Source organism: Poecilia mexicana, unplaced genomic scaffold, assembly GCF_051168715.1.
Source record: "Poecilia mexicana isolate PSO_F unplaced genomic scaffold, ASM5116871v1 scaffold_15, whole genome shotgun sequence".
NCBI classification, from domain to species: Eukaryota; Metazoa; Chordata; class Actinopteri; order Cyprinodontiformes; family Poeciliidae; genus Poecilia; species Poecilia mexicana.
This window is the reverse complement of record NW_028263384.1, coordinates 15,795,743-15,821,957: the sequence shown is the minus strand read 5'-3', so window position 1 is coordinate 15,821,957 and position 26,215 is coordinate 15,795,743. Positions and strand designations below refer to the sequence as shown.

Below are 26,215 nucleotides of genomic sequence, written 5' to 3'. Positions count from 1 at the left end.
TTTAATGCCTTTTCATTCCTTTTATTACACATTCGCTGCTAATGCTGCATTAGTGAGGCTAAAGAAAAACAAGACACTAAGAGCTATACCAGCTTTAAGATTTGTTAAATGCATTACTGTTGGTTCCATGAGCGTAACCAAGTACGGAGAAGCAGCATTCAGTTTCTATTAACCACAATTCTGGAACAAACTTCCAGAAAACTGCTAAACAGCTGAAACACTTTGAATCGAGGATAAAAACTCACCTGTTTTTAACCTGAGTATTAGCTGAGACAACATGAATATTAATATTGCAAGTTATATTACAAATATGAGATGAAAAACCTAAACAATACATTCATTTATATTTGATATCTACCAGGTTTGAAGCTCGGGGCTGGAAATAAAAAGGAGGAAATCCACCGTACTTGTCTTTGCTTACATATGCGATAAAACCAAATCAATGAGCAAACGTGATTATGTCTTAATTTAAAAACATAATAATTTAAAGCATCTTTATATTGCCACAGAATTCTGAAAACATACATATTAAAATGATGTAGCAATAAATTAATAAGAAACACTAGACGAACAAATGACACGCGCTACCTCTCAAACAGCAGCACCAGTTCACAGTGAGGAGTATGTGGGAACATGTCCACAGGGACAGCCAGAGTGGGAGAAAAAGCTTCTCCTGTGAGCTTCTTTTCTTGATCAGGAGCACAGCAAAGCTCCTTGAAGTTCCTCATCGCCTCTCCGTCCGGCTTGCAGGAAACATAGACCAGTCTGCGGATAGCCGCTTGGTTTCTCAGCGCTCTGACTACTTTGGGATGGAGGCCCGCTCGAGACGGATTCACCACGGCGGTAAGGGCTCCGGGTGCAGAGCTCAACCGAGACATGAGAGCAGGGAGTACCACCTCTGCTTTACCGGGGAGAAACTCGCAGTTTTCCACGTCATTGAGAGCGGCGTTGTGCGCGGCATCTCTCACCGCCTGCTCTACGATCTCGACGCCGATGACCCTGTCCACTCTGGGAGAAGAGATGATGCCGATGGCGCCTGTGCCGCAGCACACGTCGAGCAGAGTGCCTCCTGTTTTTGACTGCGCTGCTCCTGGGACACAAAGGTCTCTGACCGTGTTATACAGCACCTGAGCAGCTGCCTGGTTCACCTGGAAGAAAGCATCGGCAGATATGCGGAACTTGAAGCCCAGGACCTGCAAAAGTCACACAAGAGCAGAGACACGTCAGATCGGACATACGTTCTCTTCGGTGTTTAATAAGTATAAGAGAACCTTTGAGTGAAAAACCGACCTGAAATCTAAACGTACAGAGACTTAAGTTTTCTGCAGCAGACATTGTTGAATTTTGAAACCTGTTATAAGAACTTTCTGTTCCCTAAACTGGATTTATTGCCCAGTTCAAAGTCCACCAGTGTGTGTAATCGGTTATACAGTATAGACACCTGCCAAATCATCTAGCAAGGATGCCGATGTCACGAGAAGATGAGATGATGTCCGTTTGTGGTTGAAGCACAATCATCTTGTACTTAATTTAATAATAAAAATCATATTTAATTTTGTGCCTTGAGCATTTCCTACAACTTTGCAAAATGACAAAGTTAAAGAAATTACCGTACATATTTAAGTTTTAAGGGATAAGAAAATCCGAGTATTCTGCATCATGTACATATTCAGGCTGGTCAGGAAAACTTATTCAGTGATTTTCTCAGGTATTTCCTTCTCTATAACAGTTTGACCAGGAGTTGTTTTCCCATCACTTCACCATTATGTGAAACATACATAAACTCCCATTAAAACATGTTTTAGTGTGGTGTTGTAAACGTGCCAATATGTGGAAAGTTCAAGGGTTATGAATACTTCTGCAAGGAACTGCAGAGTCTGAGCAGTAAACTTCCAGATTCCGGGTAAATCCAGAATATCTCACCTCCTCATGCAAATATGGCTGACCGTGCAGCAGCTGGTAGGGGGATTCCTCATGCGTGCAGCGAGTCATGGTGCTTTCCTGGAAGAACAGGGAGTCTAGCTGACAGACCGATCCAGGACCCCTTGAGAAATACTCCACCAGCTCAGCCTTATGAACAGCCACTTCCTCTGCGGTCATCATCTGTGGGTGGAAATACACTATAGCCATGGTGTGTCCCTGCGCATTGGTCCTCACCGTGACCTCTCTCCAGTGACCCCCGGTGTGAAACAGCAGGCAGGGCTCCAGAGAGGATTGGCGGATGAAGTCCTGGTAACACCTGGCTACTAGTGTGTGCTTCTCCGGCATGTTGAGTAGGTGATCTCCGTTCACACAGACGATGTTTCCCCGACTGGCCGTTCCTAGGTAAAATCCAACCGTTTTTGGATTCCCATCCACTCCTCTGTTGACAGAAAACGTGGATTTGTTGCGGTAGCCATCCCTGACTGGGGAGGGCAGAACAGGCAGGACAGTGAAGTTGAGTTTAGCTGAGGCAGGTGCTGGTAAACCTGACCTGAGGTCAGCTGAAAGAGATCCTGAGAGTTCAGACAGGATCTTCCGCTGATTGTTCTGCTTGAGCTCCAGCTGCTCCTCATAGCTCAGCCTCCAGAGCGGGGTGACAGCATCGGCCAGCCTCTCCTCCCAGGACAGGTCGCCGGTCCAAGCCGCTTTCTTCTGCCTTTTTTTCCGTCGTTTCTGTGACCCCGACCCCGCTCTCCCTCCGTCAGCCGGACTAACGCTAGTTGAAAACAGCACGCAGGTCCGCCTCGGATAAAATATATTTGGTCTGACAGCCATGACCGACCTGCAGCATTTCGCGGTTAAATACATGTTTCCGAGAAAAGTGCGAGACTATCAAACATTGAAAGTACAACACTCACAATAAGAACTGCATCAGACTTTCAGGAGCTCGGAAAAACATGCTTCAGATCCACACCAACTTCTTCTTCTTTAGGTTTTAACGGCAGCTTGCATCCATTATTGTTGCACTACTGCCATCTATTGGATCCTAATATCTATACCTCAAATTCTCATAAAGATCCCAGTATTTTTAAAAAACGAAAACTCTTCTTTTTCCCCTCAATACTATTTACCTGATCAACCACATTCTCAAATTTCAATTCCCTATTAAAACTTAATTCCGTTTTTAATAATCTTCCTTGATTTGCATATTTTCTACAACTAATAAAAACATGTTCCATCGCTTCTACAGCATCACACCAACTACATAAACCAGTAAGATGTTTCCCCATCTTAAAAAGAGTTCATTTTAAAAAACTGTGCCCGGTTCTTATTCTATTTATATTTTATATTCTATTTATCTCCTCCCTCCTGTTTCACACTGTTTCTTGTTTGAAAGCCACCTTTTTTGCGCTTTTAACGCCACCTACTGGACTGGAGTGTAAACGGTGAGTATACGTGTTACTCCTAATAAAATTGTCTTACGTTATGAAATTAAAGAGACTTTAACTCTAATTTATGATCAACAATTCTTTAGAAATAAATATAAATAGTCCAATGTATATTTGAATATATTATATATTTTCCTTTAAAATTCGCCTAGGCCTATATAAGATTTTTTCAAATAAGTGTTGACACAGACGCTCCATTTAACTGTTTCTTGTAAAACACTGCAAAAAAAAAATATATGCACATTCACCTTATTAAAAGATGAAAAAAAAATGTGACAGGCATCAGTGGCGAAAACCTTTGTCCTTTTTAAAAACTTTTCATTACAAACTCCATTGTCATTTCAACAGTTGTTTTGATAGTTCATTCTGCTGCAGCTAATTTGATTACCCTTAACTCCAAAGTGCACATGATTCAATCTAAAGCACTTATGAACACTTATTTTGATATTTTTATCACACTTGATATTGTGTCAGCTAGAATTTCGTGAAAAGGGGCTTTATTTATTAATGTAATAAATTAATTCATGCGTTAATTTATTTATTTTTATTATCTAACTTAAAAACACTTCAGCATGGAATAAACAACGTTTTGTTACGTCTATTTTGCCAGACCAAAGGTGAGTCGACGTCATTTCTTTGCGTCTCGGGACAAGTAAACATTTCCGCTGTGTCGCGATGGACTCAAACAAGGACGAAGCGGAACGTTGCATTAAAATAGCATTAAATGCGATCGGTAATAATCAGCTGGACAAAGCCAGAAAGTTTCTGGAGAAGGCTCAGCGCCTATTTCCGACAGATAAGGCCAAAAGTAAGTCGAATAGACGCTTGTTTGCCAGCGATGCTATCTAATTTGGAGGGCCAGAGCTGGGAGACCGAACAAGCTAATGCTAACATAGCCGTCATTAATAGGTACAGGCCGTAACTGGTACTTGTAGTTTTTTGTTTTTTTTAAGCTACTACCATTTGTTTATTTAATATTTTTACTTGTTTGTAACCTTACATCGAGCTTAACTTACTCACTGCTAGTGCTGAAGTTCTCTGTAACGGTAACGATGCTAAATGTTAGCGTTCTAAAGTAGCGGATTAACTCAAAAGCCAGCAACTTAAAACGGCAGCAATATGGTAATGTGCGCCCTCTTACAGACCTGTTGGAGTCATTAGCGCAGAATGGGAAGCCTCCAGACGAGAACGGCAGTGCTGTAAACGGAGGAGGACCCGGCCTGAGACACCGCGGCGAGAGAGACGGAGCTAATGCGTCTCAGGGCCCCACGGAGTCCGATAAATCTTACACAGCAGAGCAGCTGGAGGCGGTCAGAAAGTGAGAGCACATTTATTTTTCTTTCTGATGCGTGTTATTATCTTAACCACAAGCGGTCTGGTAATCTGTTGACACGTATGTTGACAAATTTGCAGTGTTTATTCTCGTGATTTACAATGCTGAACTGCATGTCCTGGTATATTAGCGATATTTTTTATCAGAAGAGTTGTGATTCAGGTCAAACCTTTTCATCTGAACAGGCATTAGTTGAACTTTTAAATGATTGCACGATCATGTATGTAGAATAAAAAAAAATTATTAAATTAAGGTTTGTTGGCACTGGGACACATCTTTGTTCCCAGGTGTTTTGGAGTCAGGATGCGTCTAAAAGTTGCAGAACTGGAGGACTGGAGTTTGAAACGTCTAATCATTTTTCAAAATTTCATTCAATTAAGATATTCAGCAGAAGGCGATGTTTGATTACTCTAAATTATATTGAGCGTGTCCTATCTATTTCTGTAACTTAACACTATGTTATAACTTAAGTTTTCCTGTTCTGTTACTTCGGTTCTAGTCAGTGGAAGTTCTTAGCTTTTCAAATGCTTCTAAATAAAATGAGCAGATGATGGAAATTAACACTGAGCTGAGACTTGGCTTCTATTCACATCCAACAAAAACCTATGAATTAAATGTGAAAATGATTATCATTGTTTGTTTGTTTGTTTGTTTGTTTTTTCCTTAATCAGCTCTACTCTGTGTAAAGTCAAAGATTATCTACTCAGTCACCAGGTCAAGACAGCCAGATTGCTCCTCCTAAATCATAGGTTTTAACTGTCAGCTAAATTCTTCTTTGCAACATCCCAGTATGGATTTTCTAATAGAAACTGAAGCATGATCCCCGAGTAGTTCACCTTAGTTGGTCAATCAAGGTGCTCTGTCCCTGACCCCTAAACTTTTCTTCTCGTTTGTTTGCTTCAAAGCAAATTTCGTTCATGTCGTAACAGAGACTTTTGTGTTTAATTCAGGATTAAGAGCTGTAAAGATTACTACCAAATTCTGGGGGTGGAAAAGTCAGCTTCTGAGGAGGACCTTAAGAAGGCCTACAGGAAGCTCGCCCTGAAATTTCACCCAGATAAAAATCACGCGCCTGGAGCTACAGAGGCTTTCAAGGGTAAGTTGCGTGTCTTCATGTCTTTTCTGTGCCGCTTCTGGGAGCTTGTACTCACAGCTCCTCTGTGTGTCTCTTTCAGCCATCGGCAACGCCTACGCTGTTCTAAGTAACGCTGAAAAACGAAGACAGTATGACCAGTATGGGGAGGAGCGAACACAACCAAGCAGACACAGACATCATCACGATTTTGAAGCAGACATTTCTCCTGAGGACCTTTTTAACATGTTCTTTGGTGGAGGCTTCCCAACAAGTGAGTGGAGGCAAAATGATATTAAAAACATGCAAGGGATGTACAGGGCTGCTGCTAAAACTCATTGTGTTCTTGGGCAGTGGGGTATTACAACTAAACAGCTCCAAAAAAAAAAAAAAAACGTTTTTGAACTTGTTTATTCCTCGTAAAAATTACTGGTTTGGCACTAGACGTTTCTCAGGACATAATAAGAACTTGCTTACACTCGCTAATGACACACGATGACAGCTCTAAGTGCAGGTGTTATGGCTGTGCTGCACAGTCAAACTCTACACCGCAATAAGCAGCCGGTGTTTTTAAGTTAAAAAGTTGTTTGTCTATTTGGACGCTCTTCCACGAAATATTTCAAAGTGAAATCAAGTCAAGTGAGACTTGTTTTCAAAGACTTAATAGTCTATTTTATTTCTTGTTTCAGTTGTGTGTAGGTTTTTATTTCAGTTTCATTTATTTATTTATTGTTGTTTTGTTTAGATCTTTTGGATATTAAAATTGTCTTTCAGTTCTAGTCTCATGTGCTTTAGAAAATATGGTTTTATTGATCTTTGAGAGGATGTATTTGCATTATTGCATTACTATGTTAGTTGAAATTGTCTCAAAATAGCAATGTTTTCGTCTACTTCAATAGTTTGCGGGAGAATTTAACGTCGAGCAAAATGTATCATGACAGGCCTATTCTGTTTTATAATATATATTATATATAATATAATGACTCTGGTTGGCCTACAGTTCCGCTGTATGCAGAATAAATGTGCAGCGTGTTGTGCATATTCAACAAAATACTAAATATGCAATGCAGTATTTAACTCAAATCAGTATCCCAAAAGTTGCAGTGAAGTCCTGTAGATTTCTCTGAAGGAATATTTGTTATTCAGTCAGATGATGATTGCGTTTAACTGTATGCTTTTTTGTTTGTTTTGTTTGTTTTCTTTTCAGGTAACGTCCATGTTTACAGGAACGGAAGAATGCATTTTGCACACCAGAATAGACAAGAAAGACGAGAACAGCAGAGAGATGTAAGCTGGATTTGCGATGCCTTACTAACGCCTGGTTTAAATAATTGTATACCTTGTGTCATTAAACGGCGTCTCCTTTTCTCTTTGAACAGGGCGGCTTCGCTCTGCTGGTCCAGCTCATGCCCATCTTAATTCTCATCGTCGTTTCTGCTCTCAGCCAGTTGATGGTCACGCAGCCTCCGTACAGCCTTAGCTATCGCCCGTAAGTGTGGCAGGGAGGAGGGGGCTGTGGTTACACCAGAAGTGTTTCGACGTCTGTCTGAACCTTCCCTGCTTTCTGTTTGTCAGATCAGCTGGACATATTCACAAAAGGCATACGTCACACCTAAAGGTGCCTTTCTATGTGGGGGACCGTTTCAATGAAGAATTTACAGGCAATAACCTGAAGACTGTTGAAAGAAGTGTAGAAGAAGACTATATCTCTAACCTAAGAAACAACTGCTGGAAGGAGAAGCAGCAGAGTAAGTCTTTTACATTCCGCTGGTTAGCCTGTTTTACAAAACTGGTATGGGTGGAATATGACTATATTGAAATACTTAATTTAAAGTCTGGACACTTGGTTTGTTAGACTGCTGACCAGAGTGTTGTATCTTTGACGCGCTGTTTCTGTCTTTCAGAGGAAGGCTTGCTGTATCGTGCTCGTTACTTTGGGGACTCAGAGTTGTACCAAAGGGCCCAGAGAATGGGGACCCCTAGCTGTTCCAGACTATCTGAGATTCAGGTCATACTGGATGGCTAGAAGACACTTGCACACACATGGGTATGCTCACTCAGATTGTTGTTTGTTTTTTTTTTTGTTTTTTTTAAGCTTTTCATTTTAACCCACTTTCTTGCTGCTCAGACGCTTTTTCTTCTTTGATTTGCCTTTCCTTATTTTATCCATTCACCATAATTAACTGAAACACCTCAGTCAGCTTTTCTTTCTTTTTTTTCTATTAACGTGTTAATGCTGCTGCAAGCAGGAACTGACTCCTGATACTGAAGGGTCAGCTCTGTTTTTCGGAGGAAAAACGTCACCTGATACGTCACTCTCATGGATCTTGAGCAAGGGTCACATCTTTGCAAAACGGTTGATTTGTTGGGTTTTGTTTTTTGTTCTGAAAAACAGACTTCTGACTTAAGTAATAAGTTTACAAACCTATAAAGCTTTAAAAGTAGCATCTTGCTATTTGAAGGATAAAACACCAGATGTCTGCTTGTTAAAGCTGCCTCTGAATAAATAGAATATCATTGAAAATGTTATTTGTTTTGCAGTACAACTAAAAAAGTCAAACTTATTTAGATTCTTTAAACACATATATTGATGTATATCAAGTATTTATATCTGTTCATTTTGATAATTGTCTTACAGCAAGAGAAAATTGTTTTTATTATTATTAAAACAAATAAAAAAGCTATTTTTATAAGCCTACATAATAAAGGTAATGACTGCTGCCTTGACTGTTGTCCCTTGACACGCTCCACATGGATTGCAAGCCTTGAAAGGTCATTGCTAGGGAACTGACCCTTTAATATTATCTCTAGGCATGTTCATAGAAAGCTAAGTGGAAGGAAAAAGTGTGGTAGAAAAAAAAACCGGCATTTTATTTATTTATTTTTTGTTTTTGTTTTTTTAGCTGTTTTGCCTATTTACTTCATTGCTGTTCTCACAAAATTCCAGATCAGTATTTTAAGGTAATCATCTAACTCTTCCTTGTGTGTCTGTTTTTATAGTTCGTCGGTACTTGAATCTAATGGGAAGAAATGAGCCTGAGCCCACTCTAATTGGAGCATATTTCTGCAGCAAACCAAGAGAATCTAAACAAGCCTTACACTCTGTGTGCAGAGGCGCCTCCTCAAGGGGCCTCCCTGCCACTCCATCCACTTCCTGTAGAGCTGCGAGAAGCTTCAAGCTGCCTGCTGACATTTTCTTCCTCTCCTGTCTCAACCAGTGGTGAGAGTCCGATGGGCGTCATGGCGGAAATTGAGCGTGCTGTTATCTGTTTGAATGATAAAGAAGGCTGCTGAGATTAGCTTCCTCTGTCCTGATCCTTTTATTTTTTGTTTTTCCTGGAGAAACCTGAAGGCCTTTCTTCACAGATAAGACAGTCTGAGCCACTCGTGAGGAGAAAAAAAAAAACAGTTTTTGTCATTTTTATAGTTCTTACCAATGTAAATACTCATTTTACTTAACAGTGCAGGGGATGGTAGTCATTTACAAAACTGTTTTGTGAATTTGCTTGTAGCCTGTTGGATCATAACTAGTAACAATTGTTGCACAGATAAAAGGAAAGCATATTTATTAAATTAACAACCTAAAATTCTATACATTTATTTGAATAAAAGTTGTCCAATGATTGACCGGTGTCTTGTTTGTTTTTAAACACTCTTTTACAAAATCTGTGTTTTTAGCAGGTCTTGTGCATTTTATTAAATTAGGTTTTAAATATACTTTATTCATTCATTGGTTGTCAGTCTTAAATATTTGGTTTATAAAGTTAAATCATTGTCATTTTAGGTTCTAAGACTTGAGTGTGCTTAAATTCACCATAGCATGCCAGATTTATTTATGCAAATTTACATCATAATGTTCCTAGTCTCCCAAATGTAATCTTTGGGAGACTAAGATAAAGACATAAGTGTCTTATTTAGTTTTTCAATAAATAAAAAATACTCTGCAAAGTAAATATAGGGTACTAAGTGAGTTCTTAAATATAAAATGTGCTTTAGTCTTTACATTTGCAAAAACCCTTTCAAAATTATATACACTAAGTGCATTTTGAAGGCTTCTGATTATGCCACCTGAAGGAAAGGAACAAAGGAGACTAAGCATTGGAAATGACCCATAATATAATGTAGTAAATCCAGAATTAAAATGGTGTGAACAAAGAAATGAAACAAGCATCACAGAGTAATAGAAAATAATTTATCTCACAATCTTTAAGATACAAAACAGTTTCAGGCAGGTAATATGTAATACTAGTAGTATACATTCCCTTTAAAAAGTGGAAATTATATGAATTATATGAATGTGGATTCATATAAAAGAAAAAGGACTCGTGTTCAGACACCTGCAATCAGGTGAGTAGCTGCCATGAGATAGTTTGGGCCTTCGATTTACCACATATTACAACTGTTTTAGGACCTTGATGTCAGTGCAATTAAAGTTGTTTTGTCTGTTTGTTTTTTAAGTGAATCTGCAGCAAAAGTTGATTAAAAACAGCTCAGTGAGTCTAGAAAGGCACATTGGTGCTCTTAGGTTAGCAGCATTCTTCAACCAGCAGCGCTCCTGAGCTGTACAGTTTCCTCTTGATGGCCCTGAAACTCCTGCTCAGCCTCAGGGTTTTGTGGTGCCTCGGAGACGTTGCAGACGGAGGCTTTCCGCCTTTGAAGAGCTTCTGCACCCTGCGCCACAGTCCTCCGGACTCGAGCCTCAGAACCAGGGTCACGTGGAAGGTCGGGACCAGGCCGGCGTCTACTGCTATTTGATCCACGGTGCACAACAGCCCCTGATCCCCCCTTTCCACGCACAGGTCGATCACGGCCCCCCTCAGTCCGCAGGGCTCGTTGACGGCCAGATGGAGCAGCTCTCGGCTGATGTTGTACATTAGACGGTCAGGTAGGATGAGTTTGGAGCAGCACAGGACGGGTGACGCATTGTTAAGGCTTTGTGTGATTGTGCCCACCACCTCTGCAGCCAAGGTCTCCTCGAGGGGGTAACAGAAGAAGCTACTGTCGGACTCCGACAGGGATAGGTCCGCCACAGATCCTGGAACAAAGATAGAAATAGATTAGAGAAACTTTATTCTTACTGACCCCAAGGAGCAATTTGATTTGCATTTAGATGCAGAATAGCTCCAAGTCTGAACTGAACATTTTTAAAGATGCAAAAGGGTTTTATTTTTGCTGCTATTGTGTTTTTCCAGAAAATAATAAAGAAAACTAAACGCACTCACCGGTTTCACTCCTGCAGTACTGATCTGCTGAGGGCCTCTGATTGAGCCCCTTCAGCTCAGCCAGCTTCTGCAGCAGGTTGCTCCAGGACAGCCTCTGGGAGCTCCTACCCTCCGCTGGGGACCGAGGAAAATTGCCATCGAGAGATTGGTTGCAAGAAAAAGACATTTATACAACAAATACCTTATTTCCAAAAGAACAAGGAGGGGAGGGGGGGCAAAAACAAAAAAGAAAGAAGTGCGGAGGTAGCTGTCACAGTTGGACCTTCTCCTACTCCTGAGCCGGATCAGCTGCAAATCACACTCTCTAACAATGGGGTGAAGCCTTAAATACCTACGCACGCTAGCCCCGCCCATCTGATTTCTCAGCCAATGAGGTTTTAGCTCACGTCCTCAGCGCAGTATCCTGCCTGGTTATCCCTTTGATGGGGTGAGACACACTCCCCCCCACGGCTGAGAGGCAAGCGACGACCCCCTCAAATCTCATAAGTTTAACTCTTAATCATTGTATAGGAGGACATTAATCCGTCCTAGAAGGCGAATTTACAGACGGTGCCTAGTGCAAATCTTGCAACACTGGAATCCTGTCAGCACAGAGCAGAACTAGAAAAACGCAGCTGATGAATCAATTGTGAATAGTTGCGCGAGGCACGTATTGCACGTAGAGAACGTCTTTTTGTTAATGGAAAAAAGGAGGGGGGCCCGCCTTTCTACTGACAAATGTTAACCTTAAAGAAGCTGAGCTGCACGTTTACAAACGGCTCTGAAGTAAACAAGGAGCCTTACGGTGAATCTACACTAAAGTCTAAGGCGACTGCAGGGATAGATTATTCCAGAATGTTCCAGAAAGTATTTCCAGAAGACAAGTAGATAGTGCAGTCTGCATGGCTATCTCATCCGGATGCATTGTTTTATTTTGGTTAAAACATAAATGAAAATATCTGAAAACATTTCATCTCAGAGAGCCTTTCTAATCCAATCAACCAAACTTTATGAGTATCTCCTCTGGTTCATGTCATTTAGCACGTACTTCCATTCAACCCCCCCATCCCCCCTCCAAGAAAATAAGACTCAGTCACTTCTGTTTGAATAGTTATCTCCTTCACCTGTTTACATGGGTTCTGCTTTCATGGGAATTGCTTAAATCTTTGCACACTTAATGCATTGCAGAAGAATATGTTGGGTGCTGTAAACATGTTTCTGCTCACTGATTTATTCCTGTGTTGCTCTTATGTTGTTTCAGAGTGGCAAACAGCTCTCTGTCTCAAACAAAGATAAACTTAGAAAATACAACATTCTTTTTGCTCTATGGTAGTTGAAAAACAACATGGTCCTCCTTTTTCTTATCGGTCAGAAATTTAGGTTGACCTCCAGCTCCTGAGATGCTTACCATTGTTTCAATGTTTGATCCATAATAGCTCTCATTGTGGTTCACTGGAGTCCTAACGTCTTAAAAAAAGGATCCAAAGTGTGGCCTGGGGGCCATTTGTGGCCCCTGGATTTATTTGGTCTCCGACTGCAATGCAAAAATGATGCAAATCTGGTCTCTCAGTACATGAGGTTGATGCAATTAAGATTTTTTTGTGACACGGGGTGTGCATAAGACTGACATGACACTGTGATAAACACAACACGGTTCTTGTTATGAGCATAATGGAGTCTTTATGAATGTCTGTGACTGTTGTCATGAAGTGTCATTTGGTAAATAATGACGCTTTTAATGCAAAGTTGCTCTTAAAGTTGCATTGAAAGTCCATTAAAAGTGCCAGCTTTGCATTTAAGTGTCAGTATTTACAAAATAATACAAAGTTGGAACTTTTAATGAGATTTTAAAGCAACATTTAAAGCAACTTTGCATTAAAAGTGACACCACACTTCATGACAACAGTCATAGACATTCATAAACACTCCTTCATGTTGGATCCTGTCAAATAAAATGTTAAAGATTTTTTAAATTTTAATTATGGTAAAATATTATATACAAATGTAAATGTTCTTTAAAAATTTTAAGAGGGGGGAGGGATATTATGTAAAATTTACTTTTTGGACCTTTATATCGTGTTATAATGTTTTTCCCTTTATCAAAAAGATACTCAGACTGTTGCCTTGGTTCTTAGATGCATATTTGAGGAATCTTCTGTGGTAGCCATTTGGGGTGCCTAAACGCTTGCTCCTCCTTGGACCTGCGGCCTCCAGTCATACTTCCGCCTCATAGAGCACCCCATCTCCTGTGGATCCCTCCCACTAGAGGCAGAAGTAATTAGCAAACACCTGGTGGAACTGTGCATCTGCTGAGCTCATCAGACAAACTAATTTTCAGTCTAATGCCCCTACAATCGGCTGCAAATGGCATAATGAAAAGCAGTGTTGTACTGAAGGAGGGTCAAAAAAGAGCAGGGGCCTCTTAAAGAGACAGAGGCGTAAAATTTGAAAGTCAAATTTCTTTTAAGTTATGTTTGATGCACGCAGGATTTGTATGCCAACTTGGTAACATAGTTAACTCACTGTTAATTGATTGGATTATAAGCTCAAAGAAAGTGTGACCAAAACACTTCTTTTTTGTTGAGGACAGACTGAATTGTTTTCTGCTTTGTTCAAGTGAGTTCAAGGAATTTGCAAACTAGAGACCTTTCTTCTAATAAGCCAGACAAGCAAATCTCTGTATACATGTACACACACATTTCCTGATAAAAAAAAATAAGGCAATTAAAAATTGCATGCATGTTTTATTGCAAAACTTGGAAAACAAAATCACAATAGCGTTATGTGATTTTTTTTTTTTTATCACAGAAGCAACAATTTTGTAAAATAATACAAATTAAACACAGTGGAAGACATAAAACACTTGTGTTTTAAAACCAGCTTTCTTTATTATCTTAGATGGTATGGTGAAGTGGCAAATTTACCACAAGGTGGCGCTAAAGTGCTAGCGGATGACGCTTAGAGCACCTTGTTGTGACTACATGTGTTTTGATTTGAGTAGCCCAGATCATGATCAGGATATAACCCTGGTTTATCATCCAATTTATATGTTTAATTAAGGTCAGACCTTGTTATCATTTTACACTTCTTATCTTTGTTTACGTTCATTCTGTTACGAGAGAAAAAAAAATGTAAACGTGAAAAGGGAGAGACTGTTTTACAATTCACATTAGTCTTGGAGAGCTGTTGGTCTGGGCAGCCTGAGCTGATGTAATTTATGTGCGCTGGATCTCCGGCTAAATGGTTATGTGTAAAGACAATTTCTACTCAACAGTTATTTACTCAAACCTCAGTGTAACAAAGAAATAAATGTAATTTTCGGACCACATGTCTGCTTCTTTTTCAACCTTTGTACTAAAATACAAGCATTAATTCAGATTTCCAGTGGTTTCCTGTGTCTTTTGATGGTTGTGAGCATAGTAGCAACATGGTTCTGTAATAATAATGGGATTATTTCAACAAAGATAACAGTGAAGCTTTCCGTCTCCTTGTCAAATACCTCATCTTGTAAGCATGTCATTTTTCTGTCATACGATTCTCTCGTTTGTCATCGGATCCTTCAATGCTGGATTCAAGACTCTGTAGCTAAATGAGTCTGCAACACCCGGAGCTGTAGCTCGAACAGAACTACATGTAGGTTTTGATTTATTGCTGGAGGAAGCAGAAAGAGAGCAGCTCTCTCAGGGGAGGCCAAACTCCGATGTGTGGCAATTTTTGCTGAGGTATGCTCTTCTTTATCGGAGCCCTAACATTTTTACATGCCATTTTCAAACGGGCTTTACTCGAAACATTACCCCATTTCTAGATTAACATTCTCTTTTTCCTATATCACAATGATGAAAATTTTAAGCTATAAGCTCAAACTTAAAGATTTTCACAATACTATAACAGTTGTATTTTGAAAGGGCCAACATAAAATTTTTAACCACCTTATGTTTCGCCTTTTTCATTGCTTTCACAAATGAGTCAAACAAAATTACCAAAAAAGAAAAAACAAGCCCTGTTAAGTTAAAGTAAAAAAGTTCTACAAAACAATGACCCTTAAATAAAAACATATTACATAAAATAAACACTTGCATAAATATTTATCCCATTTAAAGTGATTGACCTAATTCAACAGACAATCCCAATGAGTGGAGTGGAGATCACCTGAGTGCAGTGACTGTGATTGTGGTACAAAGACAAGAAACAGCAAGAAGACAAAAGAACGCCCCAAGCAAATCAGAGGAAACATGGTTGAAAAGCATAAATTAAGGGACAGAAACAAAAGATCTCCAAGGCACTGAACATGGAGTTCAGTTAAATCATCATAAAGAAATAGAAGCAATGTGGCACAGGTGTAAATCCACTTAGATTAGGCTGTCCTCACAAACTTAGTGACAGTGCAAGAAGGAGACCAGTGAGCGAGGCCACCGGGACACCGATGACTTCAGCAGCTGTTGCAAAGCCTTATGGGAAAGTGACGATACTGTAGCCACTGTTGAACCTAACTCAGAGCGTTTTTTTATAGGGGTGACCACTAAAACATCTGATAGCTCATGGTAGCTACAAATATTCATAGATGAAGAGGAACAATCAATAAAAGTAAACATTTCAGCAATGCAGACTTTATAAAAGAGTTTAAAAAAAGATATTAGAAGTCCTGTAGGCACTTTGCAAACTCATGTGGAGGACAAAGTGAACAAGAAGAAGATGTTCTGGTCTGATAAGACCTAAATAGATGTTTTTACCTTAAATGCAACTTTATATGTTTAGGAAAACTGACCGTCTGAACTTACCCTCCCCATGGTCACGTATGATAGTGGCTGCATAATGCTGTGTAAATTATTATTTTTTCAGCCAAGACTCAGAGCTTAACACAGTGTTATGATGAGCCATTGTCTTTTCACTACAGCAACATCGAAACATCAACAGGAACATTTTTAAATCAAAGGTTTGGTCACATTTTCTACCAGTGTGTCATCAAATTCCTATAGGAGATGGATTCGTAGTATTTGTACTGCCACTTCTCTGAACAAGTTTCATTAATAATACATGCCAAAATCCTGTTGGCACATTGGCTGGAGTAGGAGTCCTTACATGCCCTCTACTGGGTAACTAAACATCACTACAAAGAAAAGGAATCCTATAATAATTACAAAGTATTCACATATCTGTATGTCCTTAAGTGAACTACTATCTCCCAGTTTAGAAATATTTGCATTATTCAGTAGTGGTGCAATGGTTCAGAACTTCTCGGGACTTAGTTGGCTGCTTTTCCGCCCCACTCTCTTCAGCAGCCCTGTGCAAATGTAGCAAAAACCAACACAGCATAAATTCATACTATTGTGTAATCAATGTCATATCAATTTAGAACATCTATTTATACTCATAGGAATTCAAACGGGTAAGTGTCTGGAAAAACACTTATCCAAGTCTAGTTCTTTGACAAACTAGACTGGTCAATCTGATTTTGTTGGGTCTTCAAAAACTTTAAGAGGACAATTTCCTTTGCATTTATATGATTTCTATGCAAACTTTTCAAGGTTCAAAGGGGGTGAGGATCCAAGTTTGCTCCTTCACGTCTGTCACCTCAAGTTTGACTGGAAGCATCAGTAACATATTGCTTGGATATGAGAATCCCAGCAAACAGGCAGAAAAAAATAAGCTTGGTGAAGGTTTGGTGAACTGACTGATAACGGGGTTAGGATGGTCAGTCTCTCACCCTTCTGGAAATCAGAGCCACTCCCAGAATGAACTGAGGTGAGCACAATACCAGGTATAAAATTCTCCTAACCCCTTAAATGACCCAATCCTCAAGAAGAAGAAGAAGAAGACAATAAAAAAAAAAAAACTCCAGAAATGTCTCAACAGCTCTTACAGAAATAGCAAAAACATTCAAACATCAAAACTATCACTGCAGTAACAGTCATGCATGAGGATTAAAAATCATTGCAGGTTCACAAGATTAGATTAAAAAAACTCCATTAATTTAAAATAAATAGATAAACCTACAGATCGTCTTAGAATAATTTCACTCTGAAGAGATAAGAGTTATTGTACCACAGAAAGTGGAAAACCAGAGATAACACGCTAATGCCTTGCTTCCACTGGTACGGCACAGGTCGGAAAAATAGCTTACCGAACTGCACTGACTCGCACCGTACCACTCGGTGGCAACGAGGCATGTGCATGACCCGATGAGAACTTGGGTGATGAACTGTGGGACATTTTGAGGGACTGAGATAAGACACCTGAACTATCAGTGGTAAACACATCACACTCAGTTCTGTTCACCAAGCTGCAGCCAGTTACTGTCAAACAAAATCTGCACTGCAACACTTGTAGAGATTATTTTGTTTTGCTGGACATTATATAAAAACCGCCCATGGGTCTGATCCTTTAAAATTACAGTGCTTATAACGACGCTTTATGAATGAGATGAGAATTGTTGCCGTGCCCTCTGTTGTTCCTTTTCTGTTGCGAAAACATGACCAAACAAGGACTTCGTTTAACCCCCAAAAGGTTTTCTTTGACTGATTATTTTTAAATAAAATCTCTGGGAGCAAAGCAGGTTGCAGCTGCTGCAGAGGTAGCCTTAAATAGGTCAGAGGAAGACCACACGTTGACTTCCTTTCTAGAAAGGAAAGCTCCAAATAACTGCTATATGGTATCCAACATGAATATTTCATTCCCCACCTGACCATGTAGCATGACTAATGAGCATGCATGTGTAAGACTTTTACATCTGTTAAAGTGCCTGCACAAAGACAAGCTCAATTGCGTCCAGAAGGTAATCTTGTCATTGTTGCTTGTGCTGCATAAACATATACATGCTTAGCTCAAACATCTTCTCTCCTTATCTTTCCTCGAACTTGATCAGGTTGAGCCAAAAGATTAGATGACCCCTTGTTGGGCGCTTGCCCTCATTAGGACAGGCTCAAGACACTCCACTGGGGATCAAATGGCATCAGTTATTCCGGCGTTTCAGTAACAAGCTTGTCGTTTGGTGGGGCTCTCCAGAGACGAACACAGAGCGAGGTGTCACAATGCAGTAAGACCCATGGTGCAAGAAATCACTTTCAAAAGAATGCATCTGGCCAAAGGCGTAAACCACAGTTTGAAACAAAATCTGCTGGTGTCGATGGTCAACTTCAAGTGGGCAGGTGTGAAACCTCATGCAAACTCTGGTGATGCAGACCAAACAAGCTAGCTCTCATCCACCTGAAAACCTAAGCCTCAGTTCAATTGACAACGAACACCGGAGCTGTTCGCTTCGAAAAGAAATGCAAAGCAAACGGAGGAAGAGATGCGGACATGATATGTGATCTAACAATGTTTAAATCTTGGATGTCTTATAGTTTCTCCGTCTTTGCTGTCATCTCTGAAACTGCTTATACAACCCATTTACATGGAGTAATGTGCCTCTCTTGCTGACATCCAGTTTGATTCAATGTGAAAATAAACCCAACCAAGTGAAGATGGGAAGACTTTCGACATTCCTCGCCTAATTATACCCGAGTTCCCCGGATTATCTTAGTTTGAAAACATCCCAAGACTAAGAGAACCCAAAGAATACGTCACAGACTTAAAGAACAGAATGAATGTAGAGCTATCACAACAATGGAAGGGTTTAGATCAAAGCAGGAATGGACTAGTCAAAGTTTAGACCTAAATCTAATTAAGAGTATGTGGTAAGAATTGCATTGTGCTCTCCACAGGCGCCCTCCATCCTGTCTGAATGAGCTTCAGCAAGTTTGGAAAGAAGAGTGGGAATCTTTTTCTTGATTTGGATTTGCTGTAAACCTGCAGTTGTTATTGCAGAGAGTAGTAGTTCCACAATCTACAAAGAGAGCTTTTAACAAATACTACACGTTTAAGGTTTTTCTTTTTGCAAAAAAAAAAAAAGAAGAGCTAAATAAAAACGTGTAATAAGTTCAAAGTTATTTAATAGCTTGTAGTTCTTAAAGAAAGTGCACATAAATCTAAAGTTTTCACGTCGAGAAATAACAAAAGGTGTCTCACAGCAGCCTGAGGGCGGACTCACTTTATTTACCACCATCAAACAGCTTCCCTTCCTCACTCCGTCTGCCTCCCTCCCATCTGCAGGAGCATCTTACAGGCTAATCAGGTGGCGCTTTCCATCCAGCCTCAGCATCCGCCGCCTTCCAGAAGAGGAGAGCGGACAGACGGTGTTGTTTCGTGCGAGGAGGTGTCCTGTGTGCGTGGTTTTCTTTTCTCCCCTCCCTCCCACCTCTCCGGTTAAACATGGTGGAAATGTCGGATATGGTGTGCCTTCTCGCCCCGCTGCTGATGTTCGCGGGGTCCACCTTGCAGGCGGACGTGAAGAGCGTCCGAGAAGCGGAGAAATCCGGGAATTTCATGGAAGACGAGCAGTGGCTGTCCACCATTTCACAGTACAGCCGCAAGATCAAGCACTGGAATCGCTTCAGAGATGTAAGTGTCGAATGAATGCGGTGTGGATGCGCTGCCATGTTTACTCCCGTCTTTCACACAAACTTGGTTCTTTCTGCAGTTTTGCAGCCAGCCACACTCCTGGAATAAATGATTATTGAAGAGTTTGATTCAGCTACTGGCATTTTGATTTCTAATTGTTTTTGTTTGTTTGGAAGGGAAATGTTTTGAGAGAGGAGTATTTATAGCTTCTTTTTTTTTTTAAACTTATCCCAGGGAAATCTGGATAGTCAAAGTCGAATGTTGTCAGAAAACTTATATGAAATATTATAAACACACAGCATTCTGCCTCACTCATCCTCTCATTTCCTGCAATGTTTTTTTCTTCTTCCCCCAATAGGCAATTAAGTTGTTTCTGCTTGGCAGTATGAGCCCAAACCATCATACTGCCCCTCACCGTTAAAGGTTCCCCCTCAGATATGGCTCCAGGGATTTCACAAACAAGAGAATTTAGTAATTAATACATAGTGCACTGATTGATTGGTTGACGTGCACACATGCAGCTATTGAACGGACTGATCTGGGTTATTGGAATTGATTAAAACCTGCAGGCTACGCCTGGTGATAAATTACTGTGTCTGTGGACGTATGGATGCAGCTCTGTGAAATGATTACTAATGATCCCCAACAGGATCTGGACAGTATATCGCAGCCGGATTAGGTTGCATATGACCGATGTTAATTTGGTTTTAATTGATCCCGAGAGACTGTATGCTGCACGTGAAATGTGTTATTATTGGATTAGAAATAGAAGTAGCAGAGGGTGCGTGAGGATATGTTTAGGCGTATTTTTATGCTAGCAAGACCGTAGTGTCGGTTTAGCAAAAACCTCCTGAAAACCAAGACCTGGAACAAAGAGAGAGGTTAAGATTTACTGTAATTAGCTAAAGATTAACGCGAGGAAGTAATGAAATTGTGCACATGGGAAGATTAAATTGGAATTACTGTGGGATTATGACTCATTGGGTGCCGATCTATATTTGAACAGTTTTGATCTGAAATGTTCGCCTCACCTGCAATGACCTTCTGAATTCAGCACATCTTGGTTGGTGGTTCACAGAGAAAATCAGCCATGAATCAACTAAAAGGCAGTCACAACTGGAACATGTTCACATTTCTTAAAAATTGATTTTGAAAAAAAGTTTTTATGAGTTAATATCTGGCAGTAGATAACTCTGTATTTTATTTATTGTTTATTTTAAATTTCGGTCAGCTGGTCTAGGAGACTAAGGCTAATGAGTAATTTGAGAAGAGCCACGACCAAAGTGGCTTTTTAAAACAAGTCCAAAATCAAAAATATCATAATGCATGCTTTTTACTCTTTTTTTTCCTTTTTTTTTTTTTTTGTTATGTTATAAACCTTTAAGCTACTGTCACAACCACAAAAATGGACACAAAAAAGCCAAGAATTATTTATAGGAAATGAAGGTTGGACACTGTCCCGCACCAATAATCTTCCTGCTTGAAACATGTAAGGACAAAAGAACATGTAAGATGTTTCCAGTCAGATTAACTACCTAATTTGCAACAGGATCTTGTTGCACTTGATTTTCATCATGAAACGGCGCAATATTTCTCAATATACTGAAAGAGGAGCGTCTCTGACATCATATGTCAGTTTGTCACTAACAGAAATGAGGAAGGTAAGTTGTTATTATGAGCTCCAATGAGATTGAAGCATTGAGGCTTAATGCTTCGATCTCAAAACTCTGTTTTAGATTCTTATTTTGAATTATAAAGGGAAGTGGTTTTTGAATTGTTGCCCTATTGATAGAATTGGAAAAAAAAAAAAAAAAAACGTTTGACTGACCGACAATAAGTGCCATAACCCTAATCCTTTGTAAATTCATTTCTGTCATTGTGTTGGTTCTTAGTTATTTATTAGAAAAAGGAAACATTGTTGCAAGACAAGATAAGAACAGTTAGTAAATACTATACTAATATCTCAACTTGCTGGTTATCTACATCCAAGCTTCTTATAAACATTAGAGGGGTTTTTCACAATTTCTTCCTGATTCTGTGTTGCATTTGATTCAGAGTTCGAGACAAATACAAAAATTTACAATTTCAATGTATCGGGACCAACTCAGAACTGGATAAGTATAAATACAACAAAATAGGGACTGATTGTATCTAAATTTGAATATTCCATACTGGTTAAAATATTTAACCAAACATTAAACATTGAGTGTATTTGTGGTCGAAAATGTCAGTGAATTGTACTTTTCCACAAACTTACAAAAAAGAAGGCAGTGTTAAAATAAATAAAATAATTACTTAGCCCACAGAAATGTTTGCCTTTCACACCATTTATATTTATAACGGGGCAGTAATTCTGAAAGGAAACACTTCTTTTCTTCAGACATGTTTCACACAGGACCCATACTGGTGGTGCACAGCCTCCTCCCTCCATTAGCTATGCAAGTATCAGTGTCTGTGTAAATAATGGTCCAGTGCAAACATGGCAATGGTTTAAAGGCTCTTAAAATAGCTTTTGTATAAACTGAGATTGAGGCTGTTTTAAGACCGCAGACTGTTTTAAGGGGTTAGCTTCAGACCCCTAGTAAACTAATCTGGATTTATACTAAGCAAAGAAATCAGACCAGTTATCTACTGCAGGTATGACATTAACCGCTTATAAGGTTTAACTAAACCTCTATAACCAAATTTAACCCTTTAAAAACTTTCCTGTCACCATGAAGATGTCGGCCGCTCTGCTTCCGCATGCGTCTTGTGTTTCTCAACAACACAAGCAACCCTGACAGCTATCACTTTCGTGACCTGCCACACTTTCAACACGCGCATTCAGATGTTTACGGATATGTGATCGCCGCTAATACTTATGCAAAGCGTATAAACAGGATTTTGACGCCTGTGCAGTAAAGAGTGGTGGCGTCTCTGGTGATCATAAAGATAACAGGGAAAAACATCAGAGAAGCGAGGCGCTAAACCTCCTGCGGGAATCGCGGATGGAAACCACTTTGATTTCAGCTGGCTGCTGTAGCAACAGCTTCCCCCTGCACTGAGATGGAGGATAGATCCCTGGGAGTTTGATGACTCTATCCCCTTAACCAGCCTCACTTCAGGGAGGGAACAAGAAAAAAAAAAAAAAAAAACTGTAGGAAAAAACCCAAAACATCCTTTTGGTTAAGTTTCTTGAAATCATTAAAACTGTGAACTTCCGCAGCTGAAATAACACGGCTTGTATCATTATTCTTAATGAGCAGAGCTTAGCAGTAAACGTAATGAACCTTTAATTGGCTGTGCTTCATCTTGGCCTTTGAGCTAAAAAAAAAAAAAAAGAATCAGAAAATAACTAGTTTAAGCTCATAGGCGTGCAAATTACTGCCAATGACACAAATATAATGAAATAAATTGATGCTGATGCACATATCCCTCTGAGATATTAGAGCTGGAATATTACAGATCCAAGTCAAGGAAGTAATAATCAAACAAGAGAAGCTCCGCCACTCCATCCTTTCACATGTATACACTCAGATAAACACAAACACACAGCACCGGCTGCAGACTGTGTGCAGGGCGCACTGTAAATATTTCATATTTATTCTTCCGCGGGATGTAAAAGCAGAATCGGGATAAGAGGCTCTTTCGCTTCAAGTAAAAAACAGCTCCCACGCTCCGATGCAATTTATTTCACAGGAAAGACAAGGCGATTAAATTTAACAGTAACAGTCAACAAATAATAAAGGGGGATACCTTCAATCCTTTAATCTGACAGGTGCACTCAACATTTCATTCCACTAATGCACTAAATCCTAAGGAAAAAAAGAAAAAAAAAAGAAAAGATAAACCGGGCAACAGGAAAGACGGCTGTGGGAAATGAATGCAAATCTACGACTTTATTCTATACACAATAACATCATTAGTGTCAGTTTGAATTTAAATAACAGTAACAGTGATGTATGGCCATTCATTATGTCTTTTCAGCATTGCATGCCTGGAACCAAATGTTGTTTTATTTATTTACTGATGATGGCCACAAATTGTGTTTTGTTTTTTTTTTGTTTTTTTTTCTTTGACACTCAGCACAGTTTTTCAGCGCAGTGCATTTAGGCTGCGAGATTTCTATTAGTCTTCCTAAATTAGAGGCGAGTTCTCTCACGGCTAGCGCAAGTCCCACAGTAAGCTTGAAAGATGATAAACTTTAAAAGTATTCATTTTCTTTACTGTGTTGGATACCTAAATACACATACATATGCATATACACATATATCACCTAGGCAACTCCATTGGTTTTCCATTGCCGTATGAGTCTTGTAAAAGTATTTAGAAAGAAAACAAATGCTGTCCAGGAGCAACAATCCATTCAAGATATATTTTCATTAGAAAAATGTTATACGTCCAGCCTTCCTGTTATCTGCTGAAATCTGATTCTCTTTTCTGGTTGCCTGATTGAGCAGCACGTATCCTCTGTGTACAACACAATCTCCTTTCCACGAGTTTGTAACAAGTTTTGTGTTTCCTCTCGCTTCATTTTTAAACAAGTTGGTACTTAAATTTAACTTTGAATCTTCTCTCAGTACCGACTTCCACACCACAGCTTTGTCGCTATGACAACCTGTTAGCATGAAGGTATGGTGCATTCACTGATTGGACAAAAGTGGACTTTTAAGCATTGGGACGTGTCAAGTGTGAAATAGGCCAATTCCTGTCATCATCCAATTTCTCAATACTTATAAAATAAAAAAAAATAGTTATTTTAAATTAAAAACATGTAATTGCAACAAACAAATCAAACATTCTTATTTTTCTGTAAACTTACAAGAAAAAGTTTACAGAAAAATGAAGGAACAAATGCAAAGGGAGATTGATCCACAACTGAGGGGCATCAAAACCAAATGCTGCCTCACCTTGTTTAGTTCTGGTCCTGGGAATACTGGACCAGAACTCAGGGTTCGTCATGGTTCATACCCAATCCAAGCAACTCAGAAATGTTTTTAAGCACATGACGGCTCAGTACCCTAAAGGCCGATGACCTGGTTTTTAACATCTATCAAACAGGAAGCCAGCAAAGATTAAAGGGCTGGTGTGATGTGATCCATTTTCTGGCGTCGGTTCTCTCTGACAGAAGCATTTCGGATGAGCTGCAACGTCCTCATAGATTGTCATACAAAGACCATTAAAGACAACATTATGGTAAAATTAAGTACACCGCAGATAGAATCACGGACCAGTTTTTCACCGTAGTAATTCTCCGGATCTAAGATTAAACTACACATCCAGTGCAATCAAAACAACGCTCATTATACGCGACATGCTAGATTGTGCGGGTCATCTTTACTTTCACACATCACACATGCCAGCACAGAGACGTCCAAAAGGGGTTTGGTGCCATCTGGGCGCGTTTGTTAAATCCTTATCCTGAAAAGGCGCGCCCCAGCAGTCAGGCGGCCCAGGAAGCATCCAGCACCGATCCTTCCTGCACCTGTTCTCCATTCAGGTTTGTTGTTAATGAGCAGTAAATCCTTTGTGCCTAAAAACAAAAACATCAGACCCCTTATCAGTGTCTGTGGGCTCAGTGGCAGTAGCTGAAGCTTCAAACAGTTACGAACAAAAAGTGATATTTGTTCGGCTTACATTTCGCTAAAATTTTTTTTTCCTGTTTTTACCTTTCCCTTGTTTTTTTATTCTTCTTGCCTATTGCCATTTACTGGCATTAGGCCTTATGTTCATCACACCGTTTTATCATTACACTACAGTGTACAAAGCATAATTGTGGATAATGGCATCTGTAGCAACAGAGCCAAATACTCCATTAAAGACAAACTGTAGCAGCAGTAAATTATCAGCGATGGAGCCCAGTCTGACCGAGCCACCCAGTTCCCTGACGTCCAACCAGACTCCCTCAGATGCATTAATAACATGGGTGATGATAACAGCTTATCTGAAACGCATTAGTCTTTCTAGCCATGCTTTCGCCCTGGCCATGAGTCACTCCTTATCATATTCCAGGTTCTTATTTCGAACATCCAGAAACTCTGCGGATGGACTGCATCATAATCGTGACCAACTGTTCGGGCACGGGTGGTCCGTTCAGCACTGTTCCGGGCTTGAAATGACTAACGGTGGCTCTGTGGGGTGTCTTGGCCGGGTAGGAGGGGTGTAGCAGGGCTGTGATTGCGCTGAAGACCAGAGAAACACAGTCTTTCATTAGGAGTTAAACCACAGCTGAAGGCACAGGCGTTGTAAAGACAGGTCAGTGATTTTAAATTAGCTGGTAGATCCAAATTGATGTTCTAAACATTATACTTTTGTCATATTGGTGTGTCAGTTCTTTTTGTATGCAAACATAAGGATAACTGCAGTGCCTTGCAAAAGTGTACACAACACAAAACGTACATAGCTGTGAAGTGAAAGGAAAATAATGCATGTTTTGTGTAAATGTGAAACGTAGCATTTATTTGCATTCTGCTCATGCAGATGTTATGTAGGGGGCACAGACAACACATGGCAGAGGTTTTCTCTGGTCAGGTCAGACAAAAACTGAAGTTTCTGCCCAACATATAAAGCTCTGGAAAAAAAAAAATGAAGAGCCCACTGAAAACCTTGTTATTCCACCAAATATTGATTTCTGAATTCGTCCTGAGTTAAAACATTAATATTGTTGTTTCTAAAAGAAGATTAACTTGTTTTCTTTTGCATTATTTGAGATCTGAATATGTTTTTTTTTCTGTGTGATCTCAAACTTGTACCTATACAGAGTGAAATCAGAGAAACTGATAATTTTGCAGTGGTCTCTTCATTTTTTTCCAGAGCTGCATAC

The 26,215-nt window shown here is 39.7% G+C and overlaps 4 protein-coding genes across 6 annotated transcripts in view; 2 read left to right on the top strand and 2 right to left on the bottom strand.

The window, feature by feature from the left end:
* trmt2b (tRNA methyltransferase 2B) lies at positions 1–3,185 on the bottom strand. 3 transcript variants are annotated; one of them, XM_014968734.2, is made up of 4 exons: positions 2,841–3,185; positions 2,474–2,764; positions 1,924–2,362; positions 1–1,193 (listed from the first exon to the last, which is right to left on the bottom strand). In XM_014968734.2, exons 1-4 carry the CDS (start codon positions 2,879–2,881, stop codon positions 585–587), a joined length of 1,380 nt encoding a protein of 459 aa, XP_014824220.2. In that variant the 5' UTR covers positions 2,882–3,185; the 3' UTR covers positions 1–584. The 3 variants fall into 3 exon arrangements, with proteins under 3 accessions (XP_014824220.2, XP_014824219.2, XP_087868988.1); XM_014968733.2 differs by having other exon boundaries at positions 1,924–2,764; positions 2,841–3,183; XM_088012862.1 differs by having other exon boundaries at positions 1,924–3,180.
* An 818-nt stretch (positions 3,186–4,003) lies between these two features.
* dnajb12a (DnaJ heat shock protein family (Hsp40) member B12a) lies at positions 4,004–9,401 on the top strand. The gene is made up of 9 exons (XM_014968739.2): positions 4,004–4,179; positions 4,515–4,689; positions 5,655–5,800; positions 5,880–6,050; positions 6,984–7,063; positions 7,156–7,265; positions 7,352–7,524; positions 7,681–7,823; positions 8,777–9,401. The coding sequence occupies exons 1-8, from the start codon at positions 4,047–4,049 to the stop codon at positions 7,800–7,802; spliced, it is 1,110 nt and encodes a 369-aa protein (XP_014824225.2). The 5' UTR covers positions 4,004–4,046; the 3' UTR covers positions 7,803–7,823; positions 8,777–9,401.
* A 545-nt stretch (positions 9,402–9,946) lies between these two features.
* Positions 9,947–11,446, bottom strand: LOC106904401 (DNA damage-inducible transcript 4 protein-like). The gene is made up of 2 exons (XM_014968732.2): positions 10,999–11,446; positions 9,947–10,811 (listed from the first exon to the last, which is right to left on the bottom strand). Exons 1-2 carry the CDS (start codon positions 11,162–11,164, stop codon positions 10,303–10,305), a joined length of 675 nt encoding a protein of 224 aa, XP_014824218.2. The 5' UTR covers positions 11,165–11,446; the 3' UTR covers positions 9,947–10,302.
* Positions 11,447–18,560: 7,114 nt separating this feature from the next.
* Positions 18,561–26,215, top strand: part of spock2 (SPARC (osteonectin), cwcv and kazal like domains proteoglycan 2) — a 33,880-nt gene continuing 26,225 nt past the window's right edge. Inside the window, exon 1 of the mRNA XM_088012840.1 lies at positions 18,561–19,413. Coding sequence (XP_087868966.1) covers positions 19,225–19,413 — 189 coding nt within the window. The 5' untranslated portion in view covers positions 18,561–19,224. The remainder of the gene's footprint in view (positions 19,414–26,215) is intronic.